The sequence below is a fragment of the Mytilinidion resinicola genome (genome assembly GCF_010093595.1).
Source record: "Mytilinidion resinicola strain CBS 304.34 unplaced genomic scaffold BDZ99scaffold_9, whole genome shotgun sequence".
NCBI classification, from domain to species: domain Eukaryota; kingdom Fungi; phylum Ascomycota; class Dothideomycetes; order Mytilinidiales; family Mytilinidiaceae; genus Mytilinidion; species Mytilinidion resinicola.
In genome coordinates this window covers 1,554,830-1,573,323 of record NW_022985445.1, presented here as the reverse complement: position 1 = coordinate 1,573,323, position 18,494 = coordinate 1,554,830, and the positions used below count along the sequence as shown (strand labels likewise).

The window sequence follows — 18,494 nt, the reverse complement described above, 5'->3', positions numbered from 1 at the left end:
TGACGAGGACAACAGCGACTCCAAGCAAAGGCATCACCGCTCAAGAATATTCCTAGCTGCAACAGTGCAGTCGGCCACCAAAACCCTCGCTCTCGAAGCTTGCGCAGTGAACCATATCGTGTTCGTGCAGCTCCGTCGTCTCCGTCAGCCTCGTCCAGGTGAGTTTATAGACCACCGCAGCCTCAACCCTCCGCGCCTGCGGGGTCCTTTCTCGTCTTTCCCACACCTCCCAATGGCAAACTTGACTGGCCTCCGATTGACAGACACCGAGAACCAGCTGCTGGGGGCGCTATTCTACTTCTACGCCTCCCTTCACTCTATCGAAGCCTGCCAGAGCGTTTACCAAAGGCACGCTCCCGGCTGCAATCGCGCCCGAGCCCTCGTCTTCGCCAACACCGCAGTAGCCCTCTTCTCCACCTACAAGGTCGCGGGCTCGTTATGGCGTCTCATCTTATGATCTTAAGCCCGTCTGCGAGAACGGCCAAGATTCCCACCACGCCAGGCAAATACTTGACCGAAGTGCGGAACGAGGCGTGCAACAAGTTCAATCTAAAGCCGGACCTATACACTCTTAAGTACGTGAACCTACATTATGCTCTTGCGAAGCTTAGGGTATTGACACTCTGCCAGGTTCAATAATAAGCCCGTAACACTCTCTCAACAAATACGGCTAGCAAATCTACCTGGAGGCGCTCGCCTGGACCTCGTACAAGCTTCCCGATCCCCGGCTCCCATATCTGTAGCTCTCCAGCTGCCAGAATCCGAGAAGAACGTCCGCTTGACGCAGAAATTCCCCAACAATGACTCGCTGTGGAAAATACTACGACAATTCGAAAGTGGATCTGACGCGAACCACAACTTCACTCAACGCGGCGTACCCGAAATGAACGGTATTCCGGGATCGGGCTCCGGAAGGCTGAACCACGAAACACCTGTCATAACTGTGATGCCGGGTCATCGCGAGCTGTCAACCTTTGTGGAACTTCAACAAACACTGAGCCAGCTTGGATTCGATAGCGGAACAGCGCTATTACGACTGAACTTCAAGAATAGCGGAACCCCACTCGAAGAAGCTATGACCGAGATCACAGAGTACTTCAAGACCGCTGAAGAACCCTCCGCGAGTACGCCTACCGCCAGTGGTTCTACTGCTGAGGCGACAGGATTACCTCCATCAGTTCCAGCTCCACAGGAGAAGGAACCTGAAGTAGCCGACAGCACTCCTGCTACTGACGTCCAAAATGTGGCACCAGAGCCAATGGAGGTAGATCAAACAGCAGCAACAACTGGGCCCGATGAAGCCACTTCGCAAGCAGAACCCAATCCCGCCACATCACCAAGCAGTGAACCGCTTCAACCAAGCCCATCTACCGAAATCAAGATCTTTGCTCCGCCTAGTAGCTCGACCCCGCAAGCCGCACTGCGAGCATACAACGAAGCCGACTATATTCCAACAATAGAACACGCCAAAGCACACCAAGCATCTCTACAAAACCGCGGCAAGAACTCCCGCCTACTATCAGATAAAGAGCTTGCAGAGCAAGACGCTATTCGGAAACAGAAATCTGAGGCCCAGAAAGGCGTCACATTCCGGATCCGTCTGCCAGATGAGAGTCAGGTCATGATGACTTTCTCCAACTCCGACACTGCAAGCAAACTGTACGAATCTGTACGGAATCTCCTGGTGCACCCGACACAGCCGTTCCACCTACGATACATAGGGCCTAAAGGAGCGCCGCTCGCTATGAAAAACGGGCCACAGCGTCTGGTTCAGGATCTCCGATTCTCGGGTCGAGAGATACTGACCTTCCTCTGGGACGACAACGCAAGCAGTGAAGCACGAGCGTCGAAGAATGTCCTCAAGCAGGAATGGCAGCAGAAAGCTCAAGTTCTGCGTGTCGAAGAACCCGAGATAGATAATCGACAGGAGGAGAAGCCCTCGACGAACATTCTCGGTATGAGGAAGACTGGAGGCGGCAGTACTAGCAATGCGGACAAGGAGAGCAAGCTGAAGAGCATATTCAGCAAGGGTTTCTACAAGAAATGAGGTAGAGTAAGAAAGCCATGGCTGCTTGCTTGGGGGAGCTATCATGAGATACGATGGGCGTCTCATAGCTGCATAGATGGTACAATTGGCGTTGGAGGGTATTAGTGTTTGTGCAGTACTGGTAGGCTAGTCTGTCTACACTTATTCAACACCTTCTGAGGTGCTTCAATACATGTTCATTTTCCAGACGATGTGTGAGCTTGGTCGAAGCTAATTTCGAGTGTCGTGATCCTTTCCTGGTCTCTACTGATCCTAGCATGACTGAGGAGAGCCAATACCTAGATTTGACCATAGCATCTACCTGTTCATAATCAATACCGACTTTCTAAGTGCAAGATGAGTGACTGTTTTTGATTAGCATTAATCGTTACAGGTCGGGTCTCCGATATCTTCATTGGAAGTTGTGAGCTCGACTCTGTACTGTGAATTTACGTTACTCGATGATTGTGGCTAGACGATGTCTGATAGATGCTCGACTGGCATTCAGTCCCTGTCCATTCGATATTCGAGAGGCGATGCTTGATTATTCTTTTGCTCATTATTCACTCAACGTAGCATGCCAGAAGAGGCTAATTCCCATACTGCATTATCATTTCAGACCTTCACTTCTCAATCAGTGACGAATCATTGAGAATTTCCAGCCAAATATGGTGTTGAAGTGAAACATGGTCACATTGAGGGTATGATAAGGTCCTGGCTACAGCACTGTCCAGATCCCACGGGCTTTCTTTGAATTTTTGAGGACTTCCCTCTAGTGTATTGAATTCATGATCAATCCACCAAGTTGTAAGAGACATCGCAACCATACGCCAGCCATCGCTTAGTGACCCGCCCGCCTTGCCTCCGCAATGATGTTGGTCATCTCCTCAACCTTCGCCTTCGCGCGTCCGAAAGTCCCGAGCTAGAATAAAATCCGTCAGTATGCTCTCCGAAGTATGTGTGATGTGGGGGTTCGTATGTGATGTCGAGGAAGATTGGGGAAGGCGGTTCGAAGGAGTAGGATGGCGGTATGCGTACCCTCTTCTTGGCCAGCTTGCGGGCACGCTTGTCCTTGCTGTTGCGGATCAACTCAATAACTCGGCGCTCGCTAGAATCGATCAGTGGTGTCCGTGGTAAGGTTGGTAATACCGGTCGCAACTCACTATGGTGCAAGTCTGTCGAAAAGAAAGTTAGCTAATGTTCAATCACCGATTCATCCTACTGTGATGGATATTGTCCAGAGAATCAAACGTACCCGGCAACCTCGCGGACGACATCCTTCACGAACAGTGTGCGCTTGCTCTGGAAACCCTTTCGGTATGATGGCTTCGTCTTGGGCTGGCGGGGGGTGACAGCATGTCCCGAGTTGAGGCCAACTGCGATGAAATTAGAAAAGCCGGCGTTGACGTTGAGATATGAGGTGTCTTACCTGCGATCCCGCTCTTTGGCTTGAGGTTCTTTGGCATTTTGGCGGTTGTCGCTGGGGTTTCGTTGCGATCTGAGGAGAGTCGTCGCAGTGAGGTTTTCGAAATGGACCGTGGCGCACAGACCAGCTCGGATAATCATTTCGCCTTGGTAGACTCACGTGACACTTACACCCACCAACTTGATGGCCCTCTTTCCGAGTACTGTGTAGTCCCATCGAACGAAAAGATCACGGGGCTTTTACGGGGCTTCATCATTAATTATGTTGTATTGAAGCCCCACTTATCTAGCGAGGCAGTGTTCGTTTTACGTATCTACAGACCATGCCGTCCAACTGTTGAACCTCCGTCGCGCAAATGCAAGATATCGTGGAATGCCTCAATGCCGCCGGAACACCAGAAATGAGCACGCCAATCGACAGCGCATACTACAGGTTTTATACAAAGGAAAAGAGAGGCAGTAATCTAGAAATTCCGGGACGGGACAGCGGGCTCTACAGGCTTGGTGGTACCTGGTGCATAGCCGTTGGCCCCGTTGGTATAGCCATTGGCACCATTGGTATAGCCATTCATGCCTCCATCGCCGGCGCCGTTCTGATATAACCTTCCAGTGGCAGAATCCCCTTGCTCCAATGCGACGTCCATCTCGGTCTCGTGGCTTTGGTGATGCTTGGTTCGGACGGCTGGCATAAAGTCGATGAAGAAGCTCAGCACAAAGAAGAAGTAGATGAGCGCAATGATCCACTCCAATACGGCGGCCACGTTGCGGTGGCCATTTTTGGAAGTGACACCGAAGGCTGGGAACGATCAGTAACTATGCGATTACTTACAACACATTTACTCACCAACTGCCAAAGCAATCTCGATGAGGATGAATGCCAGCTTCAGCCAAAACGAAATGCGCAGGACCCTGTGCTCGCGGAAATGGATTCCTAGCCGCTGATACTCGGCGCAAATGAAGATCGCGGAGACGATGTATCCACCTCTGTGTAACTATTTAGCTTTATTCCTCCCAGTTTCTCTAAGCGAACTTACATGAACAAGCATAGGAAGGCATCGTGGAGATGAGGGTGTCGCAGGGTATCAAAGATGGAGAGTAGGATCAGACCCACGGCGCCAACGATCGCTGCAATGATCGAGAGGATAGATAGTATTTTTTGGAACAACGAAGTGTTGTGGGTCAAGCGACCAGTGTGCCGCAGCCATCTCTCGAGGATAAAGGTGAGATCAAGCGTGACGACCGTGACGGTAGACATTGCGATGAAGAGAGGTTTCAGTCCTTGCGCCCCGACATCTTGACACACGTCAGTTGAAGTTACTGGTGATTCCAAGGAGTTTCATACCGGAAATATAACTGTCGTCTGTTAGTTTTCCACCATCATCAATAATTCGCGTGTAGGAATACTCACGCGATGTGTTGGCCTGCTTCCATTGAGGCATAGCGCGGCGAGCCTTCCGTTATCCAAGTTATCAGCATTGCTAATAACATGGCTAACCAGACGAACGCGCTGAATATCGGCACGATCCAATATGAAATTCCCCACATGATGGGCAGTCGATAGGGATGAAGGGGAGATGTATCGTAGGGGGCAAACAAGGCGCGACGAGTGTCCTGGTGAACCTGCAACGAGCCACGAGGGTGATGCGCTGTCAATTAAAGATGAATGAAGAAAAGGACTCGAGGGTCGATAGGGGAGGACCCGCGGTACTTCTACTTCCAAGGACGGCGCGATGGCGTCTGGGAAGGGTGAAAGCAGAAAATGCCATGTTGACGTCAGGGCCGCCAGGGCGCTACGTTGCCGGTGCTTCCGGAGGTTTTCACGCGCTATCTCCGTGGTGCCTCCTCTTCGCTGTACCACTCGACCTTTTTTCTAGCTTGGTCATGGTGCGCATACTGCGAGCTCCCAGCCTTTGGCTATCGTAAGCGTGCTGAAGTGGTGGAGTCCTTCGATCAAAGGCCGTAAGCAATGAACTCTCCGCCACAACCTTATTTAACGCCTTACCCGGACGATCATCGTCAGCATCGCGAACACCCTTTCGTCGCTCAGACACGAAACCAAGTATCAATTAATTCATATACAGTGATGCTTCCTTTTAGGATCGATTTCTATATGTACAGGCTTTCACCAAATACATAATGATCTAGGACACGTGCTTCTTAGTCTAGGCCGTATAGGGACTGACTTGTCTTATTCAACTCATAGAGAAAGCAGGAGAGTAATTGCCTTCAAGCAATCCAATGCTTGCTTCACCAATCAATCGATTTTCCTTAAACTCTATACTGGCTCTCCAAATCGAATCATCGAAGGTCGAGTTACAAAGAGGCACAGTTTGTTGCGAATAAAATCCTTGCGTAGAAGTGGGCAGAGTGCGGCGTAGCAAACAGACTACACCTGTTCTGGCCTCCGGATTTTTCACATAAAGCGACCGCGATAAGCCTCTGAGAATTCACCTGCTATTGCGAGGCGTACTTCATTGCTTCACAAAATCCGCAGGATAACCACTCGCTGAGCCACCTCATACCTACAGCGCGGCCTACCACTGGAACGAGGCAATCACCTACCCGGCACCTTTTTCATAATTCACAACGGCCCAGCAATACCTCTATTACTTCGACTTCGGCTTCGATTTGATCCTCTCTTACGTTAAAAATGGCTTCTACGTTTCCCACATTGCCTCAAGAGATGGTCAATAGTATCACTCCGTATCCAGCTCAGACTAATCTCTCCAACCTATCGAAGACCTACAAAGCCATCCGAATCGTGACACTCGAGGCTCTTTTCAAGAAAATTACGATGACCTGGAAAGGCGATAGCAAAGAGTATCCTAAAGAGCACAAAGGTCATATGCTTGAATCGCCGTGCATCAATCTCCTCCGGACCATGATCGAGACACCAAAGTTGGTAACCTACATCTCCATTGTCAGCTTGCGAGCAGAAGGCTTTCGGCGCCATGGAAGCTTTCTTTTCGGTCCGAGCCTGCCCTCGCCCTTGAAGCCCCAGAGTGAAACGTTCCTAGCAACTCTACGAGAGACGGGAATGCCAAAACGAGAAGACATGGAAGCGGGGCTAAAAGCCAATTCTCTCGATGCTATCATTGCTTTATTTCTTGTGAAATGCCCGAATCTAACAACTCTCACAATAGCGCAAGACTTGCTAAGACATAATCATCATATCGGAGGTGTTTTATCACATGCTCTCTCCGCTCAACCAACTACGAAAACGACCAAGCTGGAACACCTCAAATCGCTGAATTTAGGAGCTGATCCCGAGACAGAAAAACAGCACATAGGCTTTTACATCGAAGACCTGGGGAGTTCCCTTGACATGCGACTATATCTTCCCTTTTTCCACTTGCCCACACTTGAGGAAGCCGAGATGAACCTCCCAGCTGAATGGAACCAAAACGAAGAACAAGACAAGTCACTAGCGATAATGCCGGGGAACGCGCCTTCGCTGAAAAATTGCGGTTACCCCAAACAGGTGCTTCACCTTTGGTACTACGAAAAGTCCTGGCTTCTACACCGAATCTTGTATCCCTGGATTACAACGTTTGGTTTCCCTGTACGCACAACTTTAATGGTCCTGCGCTCACATCCAGCCTCGAACTAGTAAAGGTCACCCTCACCCATCTCAAAATCAGTTTTGAGTGCTACACGTACGCGGGTTCCGATGCCACGGAGAACTCGATTTACTATCTATCGTTTGCTCACAACTGCTCATTGAAAGGTCTCTCAGCTCTGAGGGACGTTGAAATTTCCCCTTGCGTCCTACTTGGTTGGTCGCCCGGCCCACTCACCTAACATCTCCGACGTCTTGCCTCCCGGCTTGGTCACTATTTGCTTCCGGGACGACTGCTGCTTCTATGAAACATACGAGTGGCATGAACTGGAACTGATGCAGTCTCTTACCGCTTTCATCGAGAACGAGAAATGGAGAGAGACAGCCCCAAACTTACAGAACGTCAACCTTTCGCTGTTTGAGCTTGACTTTTGTCAGTTCGAAGGAGAAGGGCAGTGGCTACCAAAAGCGGGAGTGAAGGAGTTGAAGGATTTGTGCTGTCGGAATGGGCTGGACTGTCGGGATATTCGGCCAGAATTTGGTAACATTGAAAGCCAGTACAATGCTGAAACGGTGGTAAGGAGATGGTATCCCAGTGCAGAGCTAGTGTCGTCCGACGCCTAGCAGTAGTCGAAACGATATCCTTTCCAGATTATTGGCAATGCATTGCAGTCTACTCCTACCTCATGGCGACAGCGTGACCTGCGGCATGTTCGCTTTGACTTAGGCTTCTCCACTCGGTTTCTAAATCCAGGGTGGACAAACGTCTTGCTTCAAGAAAGAGTATCTTGTGGACATAGCCGTATCAAATAGCAATGTCAGCCAAAACCTACAATGCCTTGTCATTGAATACTGTACGCTCATTTACCGCTGCGTGAGGAGCCTCATAGTATTTTCAGCATTATGAATAAGAGAGAGGTTCGGTATCTTGGACAGCTAGTAATTTCATGAGGCTACCTCAGACAGTGCCAACAGGGTGTACGCAGATTGGAAGTGGATCCGCCCCCCCCTGTCTCTATTAGTACGTTGAAGCTCCACAGACAGCGGCAGGAAAGTGTACGGATATCTACGGCAAGGCACTGTAGTCTGAAGCAAATAGGCAAGGGAGGTGATGTGAGAAGAGTAAGAGAGTTCATTAGACCCAATCTAATTACAAGCTGCTATTCATACGGGCGTTCACCACGCTAGTTAGCTACGAACTTGAACGTCGGGACCTCGATCCCTTTAGTCTTCAGCCCAACCTTGACGTCCTCGTACACCTCCTCAGGACTCCGCGTGGCCATGACTTTGACCACCCTTCCCTCCTTCTCGAAGGCATCTACCACAGGCATACTCGTTTCGACGAATGTCTTGAAGCGCTTCTTGATGCTCTCGGCGTTGTCATCCGCACGACCGGATGTCTTGCCGCGGTTTATGAGACGCTCTTCCATGACGTCCTCTGGGCAGTCGAAGAAGAGGGTGAACTTGGAGGGAACAACCGTCTTCTCGAAGTGTAGAGCTTGGTCCATTTTGCGAGGGAATCCTGGATGACGACTTCGTTAGCTACTAGGTCTTGAGTATACATGTGATTATATGACAGAATCGATATCTTATAGAAAGAAGGAGAAGACACACCATCGATCAAGAACATCTTCTTGCCCTCCTTCTCAATCGCCGCGCCCATGGCATTCTCCAGCAGCTGAATCGTCACCTCCATGGGCACGATGGTGCCCTCCTTGATGTACGACTTGATCATATCGCCAAACTCGCTGCCAGGTCTGTCCTGCTCCTCTCGCAGCAAGTCACCCGCGGAGAGATGCTTGAAGCCATAGTCCTGGACCAACTTCGCACACTGGGTCCCTTTTCCAGCACCAGGACCGCCGAGGACGAATATAACAGTGGCTTGCTCCGGGGTATAGAGGGGGTTCGTGCGCTTGGCGGCGGCTAGCTGATCAATAGCAGGCATCTCGACTGTGCAACACTGGGCTTTTCGAGTGTTTAGTGGTGCTTCTTTCTAAGGTCTGCTCGGACTATGAAGGAGCTTGCTTGTATCGACTTGGCCTTCTCTTTGCTTCACGATCTGGGAAAAGGCGAAGGTCCCAAGGCCGAATATGGCTACAAATGGCCAGACTTTGAGCGGTGACTGCTGGCGGTGAGGTCGAGGGGGCGGTGGCTGGGGTCTGCCGGCAGGTGGTGGGCTGGAGCTCGATGCGTCTTTGGCGTCTTTTTCGAACGAGGCGCGAGTCGTGGAGAAACTGTTCAGCTGTGAAGGAGAAAGACGTATGTATTTACTCCTAGATAGGGAATTGGGTCGCAAGAAAGTCAGACTGGTGGTCACAGCGGTCGAGGAGCGAAGAGGAAGCATGGTGTTGAGATAATGACGGAGCGACGATGCTGCAGAGGTGTCTGTTTGCGCTAGCGACCACGAGGCATGGACAGTGCGCGTGGACGTTTTGTCTTAAACAGCAAACACGCGTGAACACTTCTTCACCACTTCGACTGCAAGTTCTCGAAGGACAAGGCTGTAAGTGCGAACTAGGCTGATGAGACGTATCTTAGCTTCACACCAATCAGAGGGCATGTCACTAAAGGCACTATTGACCAACTTGAAGAACTTCGGATCTAACAAGAATCTAACAACAGCTTAGGATTTCTAATAAGGGAGACTTACCTGCGTCGATCGGTCTGCGTACACTCGTCTGCTGGCGTCTGAAGGACCTCGACATACTTTCAGAACTCCGTAAGAAGAATCCGCTGAGCGTTTTGAACAGTCTCTAACCTCGCCAGGTCCCTCCGACGGCGTCATTTGAAGCTGTGAGTGTGAAGCTAAGGTTGGCATCTCATCATCTTTTATAAATCTACCAAGTACAATAGTATCTCAATCAAGCCATCTTTGTCATCATTCTCACATCTCCAGGCTCCATCACGTCTGCGAACCTCAGTTCCGGGAACCTCACCTCTAGCAGCAAGATCCTCTAATCCCTTCATGATGGCAACCCCAAAGAAAAAGCGCACCGGCTTCCTTGACCTCCCCGGGGAGCTCCGAAACCAGAGTTACTACTACTGCTTCCACCCAGGCAACGATCTGTCCCTCGCAACCGCGAAGACGCAACTCCGCCCCAAGCCCATCAAAAGCATCAAACTATGCGTGACCTCAACCCTTGGAAGCAAAGACCGCATCTTCCGCACCCACTGCGATCAGGAGACCTTAGACTCTGATGACCACACTCTCAACGGCACGACGAAAGCGCGCGGCCAAACCCTCACCCAGTCCCGCCTAATGGGCAAGTACTTCCGGATCCACGGCACTCACACCAATTGGAAGACGTCCGTCCACGCCCTACTCCTCGTCAACAAGCAGATCCACACCGAGATCATCCCGCTCTTCTACGCCGCAACAACCATCCGCACCGCCTCCCCGACTCGCCTATCAAACTTCTTCACCAACACCCCGCCCGGCGCCGCCGCCTGGGTGCGCAAGCTAGAACTCACATACACCACCTACGGCAACGCCCACCGCGCCGACCTCGCGCACTTCAGAGCCAAGCACGTCGCCAGATGGACCGAACTATGCCGGCAGGCCGCGAAGCTGATGCTAGGATTGGAGTCGCTGCGCGTGTGGGTGCACGTCACAGCGTCGCCGCTACACCTCGACCTACGGCAAGACTGGGTGGCGCCGCTGCTGCAATTCAGGCGGCTTACCACACCACCGAATGCTGCTAGAAAGAATGAAGCTGGAGGCCATGGCACGCAGAACCCGCTACTCACGCATATCAAGGTTGAGCTGAGCTCGGCATTCACGCATCCGTTCAAGTGGGCGCATCCAGGGCCCGAGACGGCGTGTTTCGAGCTGCATCGGCTGTTTGGGGAGGCGATTGGCAGGGCGATGCGGGGGTGGAGCGAGAGGGATGCGATGGCGGAGTGGGATGAGGCATGGGAGGAGACGTATGCTGAATGGCAGCATTTCCTGAAGTTTAAGGTGATGTATTAGGCCGGGTTGCTGTAGACACTTCGAGGGTTGTATGGTACTGAGGGTGCTGTCTGGGACAGGATTAATGAAAATCACACTTTGCACGACTTCTTCCTGACGTGATACTGTTTTCTAAGAGTGTTCTAACTCACCACGTGCATGCTATGCCTCGTCATAGAGGTCCGTACACTCGTTTACCACTGTGTGAGGAGCTTCATAGTGTTTTCAGCACTCCGGATGAGAGAGAAGTTCAGCATTTTAGACAACCAGTAAACTCGTAAGGCTACCCCAGACAGCGTCAACAGGGTGTACGCAGATGGGACGTTGTATCAGCTACCCCAGCTCCTGTTAGTACGTTGGAGCCCCACAAACAGCGGTAGGAAAGTGTACGAATATCTATGGCAAATCACTGTAGAACAAGCCCCACTCACTGATAAAGCGCAAAATTCCATTTCTCTGAGTGACATACAAGCCCGCTGAACCAAACCACAAAACAAGAAGATCAGGCGCGCACGCACCCAGAACCTCCGCAGAAAGCACGGCAGTGCAGGGAATCGGGGGGGTGGGGAGGAGGGGATTGGTACAAGAATGACTCCATTACTACAAGCCGTGACTGAATGCAGTGAAAGACCTATGAAAAGGAAAAAAAAGAACCCAGAGCTCCAGTTTCGCCGAGGACGTAAAAGCTACAACAACTTCCGGGGGATGCCCGAAAGTTCCCCTTCCAACCAGACCAGCTAGCAACGAGTGCATGTCCAGCTGAGCATCTGTAGATGCACTCCTGCTACCCTCTCTCTCTCTCTCCAATGTGATTCTACTAGCCATTGCACCCCTGATCTCTCTCTTCATTCTTAATGCTTGGTAGCGACAACTGCGTAATTGCGTTAGGAGTGGGACTGTAGAAGGAGTCGGGGTTCCTTACCTGAGGGTACAATGATGACTATGAGAAGGATGATGATGCCCACGATGAGGCACATGCGCATCTTCATGTCCTTCCACCACATCTGCTTGCGGACCCGGTTGGCGCCGCGTCGGAAGCCCTGGGCGGACACGGCGAGGTTGTCGGTCTTGTCCTGTAGCGAGTCTAGGTGGGCGCCGCGCTCGGAGACCTTGTTGATGTTGTCTCGCATGATTCCGACGGTGCTGTCGATTTCCTAAAGAACAGATGTCAGCGGCTTGGCATTTCGATGAGCTGACCATGAAGACGCCTGAAAACAAGGTAGAATGGGTGGCAGAGGGCGTGATTGAGGGTTGAGCATCTTCGCGACTCTGGTACGATGCCTGGTGTCTTGCGAAAGGCGATACTGCGGGCATGCAACAAATCTCGCCCACGAGCGCATCCGTCACCTCCACCCGCAACGGCCCCTATCCGTCAAGAATCCCGCTCCGCTGATTTCTCGAGCTGAATGGCAGGACCTAGGGCGGACGTGGCCGCGCGGGCGGTGTTGACGAATGCGACCGTGGAAGCGGCGGTCGCAGCCGCAGGATGTTGCGAGACTCGCCAGTATCGCCCCGCCCAGCCAACCCGGATACAGTTTTGCAGGACTGAGTGTGCCGACAGACAAGGAGGAGGACCTACCGCTTGGAGGGCAGCTGTGCGATGGTTGCCATTCTGATTTGCGCCACCGGCCTGGGGGTTGGCGCCTCCAGATGGGATGTACGGGTCGTAGGGTTGCTCACGGTCGGCCATGGCTGCTGGTGTGGTTTACGGGATGCGCGGGGTGAGGAGGCGAGATGGATGGATGGTGGATGCGAGGCTGTGATGGCGGACGATGAAGGCGTGGGTTGCAGAATGTGAGGTGGTTGATGATGAGGAAGTGGTGAGCTCTCGGCCCTGGACGATTTGGCGAGCGAAACCTGTCTGGTCGCAGGCTGGTGTGAGCTGAGGCTGAATGTGAATGTGGTCTCCACACCAAACTGCTGCGGGAATGCGAACGGTCTTAGACAGCGGATGTGTGTATTTGTGTTTGCAGAAGAGAGGCAGTTTCGGTGGAACAGCTTACTATCTACCTAGGCACGTTGAGTATTTGAGCGCGTCACGTGCCTAACGGGGCAGTGTCGGGGGTCAGGTCTTGGAGCTGCGTCAGCGTTTGTGAGAACGAGCACACGAGATGCGCCGTGGCAACACAGCAACAAAGCCAGCGCTGGCCGGAGCTGGCGGCGCCTTGGTCGCCGTGTCTGCTGCTATTCTCGGCGCCCTCGTTGGTCTGCTGGCCACGCGCCACGGCCGGCTTTCGATGGCACGCTGAAGCAATGCTGAGACGCCCAATGCAGCACTGAAGCAGCAACAAAGCTCTGCGAGCCCGCTGCAACCTCCCGTAACAAAACGCTCCATCCGACGACGGCCAGCACAGCCCCACGGTTGAATACGCGCTTTCTCGTGCTCAGTCAGCGGAACCTTGCCGCTTGCGAGCACCTCGACGCCAATGCTCGGCCAATGCTCGTACTGATATTGTATCACGGCGGGCCCCTTGGCAGCTTGGCGCAGCATTCTGCAACCCTCCCCCTGGATCACCACTTCCAAACCACGCTCATTCTTCTCCACGCTCTCTCAACTGACGATAGACCTCCTCGACTTTCCCAGCCGTCCCCTACAACCACCACCATCGCGTCTGCGCCGTCGACAGGACCTCTCACGCCGCTTCCACTCGCTACCATTCGCCTGCGTACCCTGCCCATTCCCGCTCAGGGTCCAGCATCTATCCTTTGTTGTATTTCGATTCGGCTTTGGGTACGAAATCCGACGCTTCTGCTCGGTACTCGCCCACCAGTGCGCGTTGACAGCGCCTGCGAACTCGACAAAGAACTGCCAGCTTTAGATTTGGGGACAGGTGCCTCATATCTTGTAATAGCATAATGAAGCCCACCAACGTGGCGGGGGCCCTAGGCGCCTTGATACTCTCTGCGTCAAGTGTGCAAGCAATCGATCTGGATGTCACATCGATGGGTGAGCTTCCTCGTGCACATGCCTCCCGCGGGGAACATGGTACTGACACACTCCAGATTCCGTCAAGAAGGCTGCTGCCACAATTGCGAAGGGAATGACAAGCTATTATACCGGCTACAGGCCTGGAGACGTGCCAGGAAATCTTCCTCAACCGTACTACTGGTGGGAAGCAGGAGCCATGTTCGGATCGTTGGTGGACTACTGGTATTACACGGGAGACGATCAATATAACAACATTACTACACAAGCCCTGCAGTTCCAGGTGGGGCCGAACGACGACTACATGCCGCCGAATCAGACCAAGACGGAGGGTAACGACGATCAATCTTTCTGGGCCATGGCAGCAATGTCTGCTGCAGAAGTAAAGTTCCCGAATCCTCCTGCGGACAAGCCGCAATGGCTCGCTTTAGCACAGGCCGTTTTCAACCTACAAGCCAACCGCTGGGACAATAGCACCTGCAACGGTGGTCTGCGATGGCAGATCTTCACCTTCAACAATGGTTACAATTACAAGAACACCATCTCGAACGGCTGCTTTTTCAATGTCGCGGCCCGGCTTGGAAAATACACTAAAAATCAGACCTATGTCGATTGGGCAGAACGGATGTGGGACTGGGTGGAGGGGGTTGGTCTCATGAATGATCAATACCATTTCTTCGACGGCTCAGACGACACCATCAACTGCACACAAGTGAATCACATCCAATGGACATACAACGCCGGTGTCTTCATGCTTGGCGCGGCTACCATGTGGAATATTGTACGTTCTTCTTTCTCTCCGACATACTGACGATCCTAACAAGTCACAGACTGGCGACGACAAGTGGAAGACCCGAACCGCCGGTATCATCAACGGCACCGATGTTTTCTTCTCCACTGTGGTTCCGAACGTCATGACTGAAGTAGCCTGCGAGGCGAACGGCAAATGCGACGTCGATCAAAAGTCGTTCAAGGCCTACCTCGCTCGCTGGATGGCTGCCACCACCAAGGTTGCGCCATGGACGCACGACCTGATCATGCCCAAACTCACGGCCTCGGCACAGGCTGCGGCCAAACAGTGCAGCGGCGGCACTGACGGAGTAACGTGCGGCCAGAAGTGGACCACCAACGGCGTCTGGGACGGTAGCTTCGGCGTCGGCGAGCAAATGTCCGCGCTGGAGGTTGTCCAATCCCTCCTGATCGACCAAGTCGCCGGGCCCGTGAGTAACGAGACCGGCGGCATTAGCAAAGGAAACCCGAACGCAGGGTCGCACAGTGAGGACAACCCCTTGAAGGCGGATCCCATCCAGACAGGCGACAAGGTCGGCGCTGGCTTCCTCACTACCCTCGTCCTCATCGCCATCCTCGGCGGCGCGTGGTGGATGGTGGCGTAAAGGAGTGATCTTTCTTGAACTGCACAGTATCGGTGTTTTGGCGTTGGTGTTGATGTCATTTCTCTCTCCTACGTTCATAGTACCTGAAATCCTAGACCGGGGATATTCAAAACCTATCAATGAAAGTAATCCTGACGCTTGCGTTGGCCTTGAAAAAGATACCACCGCTTCATGTCGCTTCTCAACTTGTGATTCATTATGCTGCTCTCTACTTCTACGGCCAGCAAAGTGTCAAAAATACAGCAAAGCGTTAGGAACGTTCCGGCGCCAAAGATCGAACTTGGTCTTATGCCCAGGTACCCTTTTCAGGGTCTGACAGATAATATGATAGCCAACTACAGCCCACCGGATTGAAAGATTGACGAGGGGAGCCGGGATAACGGCATCATAATGCCTTCCATCAAAAGACCAACCTACCAAAACGGAAACATAAAAAAGAGCCGAACAAAATTGGCATAACGCTTGCCATGGGTCGATTGGCGCTTCAAAAAGTAAATAATGTATCTTGCACTCTCGCCCTACGACCAGCAAAATGAGGTAAAAAAAAATGAAAGCATTGCTGACGTCCGGCGCCAAGGGTCGAACTTGGGTCTTTGGGCTTGGAAATACCCAGTATGCTTACCAACTACACCACACCGGATTTCGAATGAGTGCCGATCTCGCTGGAACCGCAATTTAATGGCTTACCCTGGAAACAACAAGGCAAGGAGAAACGCAGTCACGAGAGCTGCTCGCGCGACGTTACAGTTAGCATCACGGGTCGAATGACGCTTCAGAGAATAAAGTCTATTGGACGCTGTGGCTACTGGCTTTGGAGCTTGGAGCAACTACAAACAGACCAAGAAGCGGTGAGGTGCAGCCAATTACACCACATCGATGTTTATGATCTTGATGTCCTCCTCCGGCTTCTCCTTGTACACCCTCGTATTCTCGATCTTGTGCACGACGTCCAGCCCCTGAATCGCTCGTCCGAAGATCGTGTGCTTGTCGTCAAGCCAGGGCTATAGTAGTTCGTTAGCGCGGTTGATAGAGTTGAACGAGGCTGAAACTTACAGCCTTCTCGGTCGTGATGAAGAACTGACTCCCGTTCGTATTCCTCCCCGCATTCGCCATACTAACAGTGTACGGCTTATCATGCCGCAGCGTCGAAAACTCATCCTCGAACTCCTTGCCCCAAATGCTCTCGCCGCCGGTCCCATCGCCCATAGGGTCGCCCGTCTGGATCATGAACTTGCGGATCACGCGGTGGAAGATGATGTTGTTGTAGTAGCCGTTCTTAGCGTGTGTGACAAAGTTCTCGACGGCTTTGGGCGCGGCTTCGGGGAAGAGGCGGATGTGGATGTCGCCGTAGGTGGTATGGATGATGGCGGAGGTGCCTGTTGCGGCGAGTTTAGTTTCGGCTTGCTGCTTGGCGTTGATGTTGCGGGGTTTCTCGTTTTGGACGTCGCGCTCGGATTTTGACGCGCTGGGATGATGGTTAGTGGGATCTTCTGAAAGACTATAGGGGCAAAGGGGCTTACTTTGGATCGTTCGTGAACATGTAGAAGCGGACTTTGCCGGAGCCTGTGGAGACAAGCATGGCGTCACGCGCTTCGGCCTCCTGAAGCAACGGGTTGTCACTAGCTGCCATGGCGACAGTGACAAGCCCCTTTTTCTCTGGTTGGCCTTGGTAAAGGGCCAGGTTCAGGGCCCTGAATGGTTCGTCTTTCCCATACACCTTTACCACCCTGTTAGTGAGTGTGTTGAGGACTTTTGTTCCGAGAATCGAGCCATAGAGGATGAAATGACCAGTCTCATCAAAGATGACATTGATGCGACTCCGGACGGCAGCGGTGTCCAGCTCTTTCTCAATTGCCAGTTTGCGGTTGAATTCGGCGTCTTCGAGGGTTTGGATTGCAGTTCCGGCTTGCTGCATCTCGCTAATGGTCTCGATTGACTCGTCATAGGTTCGATATAGCTTGCCAGAGGCAAAGTCGAATATTCGAATTTTTCGATCAGGGAAAGACATAGTTGCGAATTGGTGTCCCGTTGGTGACATTGTGATTGATGAAGGCACGGATTTTGACTAGAAGGAGTTAAATCCACGAACCATGAAACGTGGGCGTCGTATCTTACCTTCTTAAAATCGAATAGATTGGTAGAGCTCTTGATCTCGAATACGTTATCCGGTTTCTCATAGGTCCCGCTTGCCCTCCAATATTCGACCATTCCTCCCTCATCTGCAGACACCACGCAGTCATACTCGTTGTTGTAGGCCATGAGATGCACCGGCCTCCGATGCAAGCTTTTCACAATGTGCAGCGGCTCCTGGTTTTCGCCTCGTCCGTCATATATTCGTATCCATGAGCTCTCCTCATCCGAAACCGCTAGCTGTGGGAACGAAGCTCCGCGCCCGTGTACCCAGCACACACACTTCGGCGCATACTCTAGCGTCAACATAGCCAATAGATCAAACGTAACCACGTCAAAGATCTTGATCGTCTTGTCCGCACCCGCTGTGGCAAAGCTCCGCCCGTCTGCGCTCACGTTCACGCTTCTGATCTCGCCATTATGAGCACGGAACTCCTTTATGAACTCGATTCCGCCGAGATCCTTCTTCCAGAACTTTACGACACCGTCGACAGAAGAGGTAATTAGAAAGTCGGTATGTGGGGTGAAGACCGTGAATGATAACTGGTCTCTGTGCATCAAAGATTTGACATAGCGACCTGCGGTGGGGAGAGCGGCGACGTAGAGCTTTTCGTAGGGAAGCTTGCGGCGTTTCTTCTTCGGGGCTGTGGAGGGAAGCGCGGGGCCGAAGTCGTCGTCGTCTGAGGAGGTATCTTGAAAGCATTTGTGAGCGTGAGATGTAAAGTTAACTCGAGTAAGCATACCATCGTCTTCGTTAGCGGGAGGATTCACAGGTTTTGCGTCGTCTACTTCCATCTCTGAGCGCGACCGCTTCGTGGAGCGCGGAGACATGAGGCCATCGGATGCCATAGTGTGAGGTGGAGTTTTACGTTGGAACTGTCAACCTTGAGGTAGCTACGGCGCAACTTGAGAAGTGCTTGAGTTGGGAGCAGAGGTCGAATCTTAAGAGGTGGGTTCGCCGCAAAATCTACACGTTCACGTGTAGTTCAGCGCAATGCCTTAGACTCTCGCTCTTAGTTCAGATATCTCAATCATATCCAAAAAGCTATAGTATGAAGTAATTGTTGAGCTTCGAGTGCATGTCG

The 18,494-nt window shown here is 52.2% G+C and overlaps 9 protein-coding genes and 1 non-coding gene across 10 annotated transcripts; 4 read left to right on the top strand and 6 right to left on the bottom strand.

The window, feature by feature from the left end:
* The first annotated feature begins 115 nt into the window (after positions 1 to 115).
* On the top strand, positions 116 to 2,351 carry BDZ99DRAFT_443178 (uncharacterized protein). The gene is made up of 2 exons (XM_033717836.1): positions 116 to 575; positions 631 to 2,351. The coding sequence occupies exons 1-2, from the start codon at positions 439 to 441 to the stop codon at positions 2,045 to 2,047; spliced, it is 1,554 nt and encodes a 517-aa protein (XP_033577386.1). The 5' UTR covers positions 116 to 438; the 3' UTR covers positions 2,048 to 2,351.
* Positions 2,352 to 2,622: 271 nt separating this feature from the next.
* Positions 2,623 to 3,492, bottom strand: BDZ99DRAFT_416799 (ribosomal protein L36e; the record flags this gene model as incomplete). Its single annotated transcript, XM_033716801.1, has 5 exons — positions 2,623 to 2,948; positions 3,065 to 3,134; positions 3,190 to 3,201; positions 3,282 to 3,402; positions 3,456 to 3,492. The coding sequence occupies 5 exons, from the start codon at positions 3,490 to 3,492 to the stop codon at positions 2,868 to 2,870; spliced, it is 321 nt and encodes a 106-aa protein (XP_033577385.1). The 3' UTR covers positions 2,623 to 2,867.
* A 211-nt stretch (positions 3,493 to 3,703) lies between these two features.
* On the bottom strand, positions 3,704 to 5,212 carry BDZ99DRAFT_462994 (uncharacterized protein). Its single transcript, XM_033719977.1, has 5 exons — positions 4,860 to 5,212; positions 4,794 to 4,804; positions 4,486 to 4,744; positions 4,296 to 4,435; positions 3,704 to 4,247 (listed from the first exon to the last, which is right to left on the bottom strand). Exons 1-5 carry the CDS (start codon positions 4,994 to 4,996, stop codon positions 3,916 to 3,918), a joined length of 879 nt encoding a protein of 292 aa, XP_033577384.1. The 5' UTR covers positions 4,997 to 5,212; the 3' UTR covers positions 3,704 to 3,915.
* A 567-nt stretch (positions 5,213 to 5,779) lies between these two features.
* On the top strand, positions 5,780 to 7,204 carry BDZ99DRAFT_311137 (uncharacterized protein). The gene has a single exon (XM_033714268.1). It carries the CDS (start codon positions 6,102 to 6,104, stop codon positions 7,059 to 7,061), a length of 960 nt encoding a protein of 319 aa, XP_033577383.1. The 5' UTR covers positions 5,780 to 6,101; the 3' UTR covers positions 7,062 to 7,204.
* Positions 7,205 to 8,194: 990 nt separating this feature from the next.
* Positions 8,195 to 8,955, bottom strand: BDZ99DRAFT_387856 (UMP-CMP kinase-like protein; the record flags this gene model as incomplete). Its single annotated transcript, XM_033715543.1, has 2 exons — positions 8,195 to 8,532; positions 8,625 to 8,955. 2 exons carry the CDS (start codon positions 8,953 to 8,955, stop codon positions 8,195 to 8,197), a joined length of 669 nt encoding a protein of 222 aa, XP_033577382.1.
* A 533-nt stretch (positions 8,956 to 9,488) lies between these two features.
* BDZ99DRAFT_462992 (uncharacterized protein) lies at positions 9,489 to 11,065 on the top strand. Its single transcript, XM_033719976.1, has 2 exons — positions 9,489 to 9,729; positions 9,777 to 11,065. The coding sequence occupies exon 2, from the start codon at positions 9,976 to 9,978 to the stop codon at positions 10,978 to 10,980; it is 1,005 nt and encodes a 334-aa protein (XP_033577381.1). The 5' UTR covers positions 9,489 to 9,729; positions 9,777 to 9,975; the 3' UTR covers positions 10,981 to 11,065.
* A 745-nt stretch (positions 11,066 to 11,810) lies between these two features.
* On the bottom strand, positions 11,811 to 12,649 carry BDZ99DRAFT_476580 (snare protein-like protein Snc2; the record flags this gene model as incomplete). The annotated part of the gene is made up of 3 exons (XM_033722066.1): positions 11,811 to 11,830; positions 11,882 to 12,113; positions 12,539 to 12,649. The coding sequence occupies 3 exons, from the start codon at positions 12,647 to 12,649 to the stop codon at positions 11,811 to 11,813; spliced, it is 363 nt and encodes a 120-aa protein (XP_033577380.1).
* Positions 12,650 to 13,487: 838 nt separating this feature from the next.
* Positions 13,488 to 15,458, top strand: BDZ99DRAFT_443158 (mannan endo-1,6-alpha-mannosidase DCW1 precursor). The gene is made up of 3 exons (XM_033717835.1): positions 13,488 to 13,906; positions 13,963 to 14,666; positions 14,716 to 15,458. The coding sequence occupies exons 1-3, from the start codon at positions 13,816 to 13,818 to the stop codon at positions 15,277 to 15,279; spliced, it is 1,359 nt and encodes a 452-aa protein (XP_033577379.1). The 5' UTR covers positions 13,488 to 13,815; the 3' UTR covers positions 15,280 to 15,458.
* Positions 15,459 to 15,843: 385 nt separating this feature from the next.
* Positions 15,844 to 15,919, bottom strand: BDZ99DRAFT_t48. The gene has a single exon. It is a non-coding gene; the product is annotated as a tRNA-OTHER (tRNA).
* Positions 15,920 to 16,048: 129 nt separating this feature from the next.
* On the bottom strand, positions 16,049 to 18,416 carry BDZ99DRAFT_416783 (peptidyl-prolyl cis-trans isomeras-like protein). The gene is made up of 5 exons (XM_033716800.1): positions 18,153 to 18,416; positions 17,395 to 18,101; positions 16,800 to 17,344; positions 16,333 to 16,744; positions 16,049 to 16,280 (listed from the first exon to the last, which is right to left on the bottom strand). Exons 1-5 carry the CDS (start codon positions 18,256 to 18,258, stop codon positions 16,143 to 16,145), a joined length of 1,908 nt encoding a protein of 635 aa, XP_033577378.1. The 5' UTR covers positions 18,259 to 18,416; the 3' UTR covers positions 16,049 to 16,142.
* Between the last annotated feature and the right edge of the window lie 78 nt (positions 18,417 to 18,494).

What these genes read in the sequence shown, in the direction of transcription:
- BDZ99DRAFT_443178 (XM_033717836.1), top strand. Translation starts at nt 439, where the DNA reads ATGGCGTCTCATCTTATGATCTTAAGCCCGTCTGCGAGAACGGCCAAG. An exon ending in CCGGACCTATACACTCTTAA is followed by an intron (nt 576 to 630) that starts GTACGTGAACCT and finishes ACACTCTGCCAG; the next exon opens with GTTCAATAATAAGCCCGTAA.
- BDZ99DRAFT_462994 (XM_033719977.1), bottom strand. Translation starts at nt 4,996, where the DNA reads ATGTGGGGAATTTCATATTGGATCGTGCCGATATTCAGCGCGTTCGTC. An exon ending in GCCTTCCTATGCTTGTTCAT is followed by an intron (nt 4,436 to 4,485) that starts GTAAGTTCGCTT and finishes ATAGTTACACAG; the next exon opens with AGGTGGATACATCGTCTCCG. An exon ending in CGAGATTGCTTTGGCAGTTG is followed by an intron (nt 4,248 to 4,295) that starts GTGAGTAAATGT and finishes GATCGTTCCCAG; the next exon opens with CCTTCGGTGTCACTTCCAAA.
- BDZ99DRAFT_311137 (XM_033714268.1), top strand. Translation starts at nt 6,102, where the DNA reads ATGGCTTCTACGTTTCCCACATTGCCTCAAGAGATGGTCAATAGTATC.
- BDZ99DRAFT_462992 (XM_033719976.1), top strand. Translation starts at nt 9,976, where the DNA reads ATGATGGCAACCCCAAAGAAAAAGCGCACCGGCTTCCTTGACCTCCCC.
- BDZ99DRAFT_443158 (XM_033717835.1), top strand. Translation starts at nt 13,816, where the DNA reads ATGAAGCCCACCAACGTGGCGGGGGCCCTAGGCGCCTTGATACTCTCT. An exon ending in TCTGGATGTCACATCGATGG is followed by an intron (nt 13,907 to 13,962) that starts GTGAGCTTCCTC and finishes GACACACTCCAG; the next exon opens with ATTCCGTCAAGAAGGCTGCT. An exon ending in CGGCTACCATGTGGAATATT is followed by an intron (nt 14,667 to 14,715) that starts GTACGTTCTTCT and finishes AACAAGTCACAG; the next exon opens with ACTGGCGACGACAAGTGGAA.
- BDZ99DRAFT_416783 (XM_033716800.1), bottom strand. Translation starts at nt 18,258, where the DNA reads ATGGCATCCGATGGCCTCATGTCTCCGCGCTCCACGAAGCGGTCGCGC. An exon ending in TCCCGCTAACGAAGACGATG is followed by an intron (nt 18,102 to 18,152) that starts GTATGCTTACTC and finishes AATGCTTTCAAG; the next exon opens with ATACCTCCTCAGACGACGAC. An exon ending in TCATCACGACCGAGAAGGCT is followed by an intron (nt 16,281 to 16,332) that starts GTAAGTTTCAGC and finishes GAACTACTATAG; the next exon opens with CCCTGGCTTGACGACAAGCA.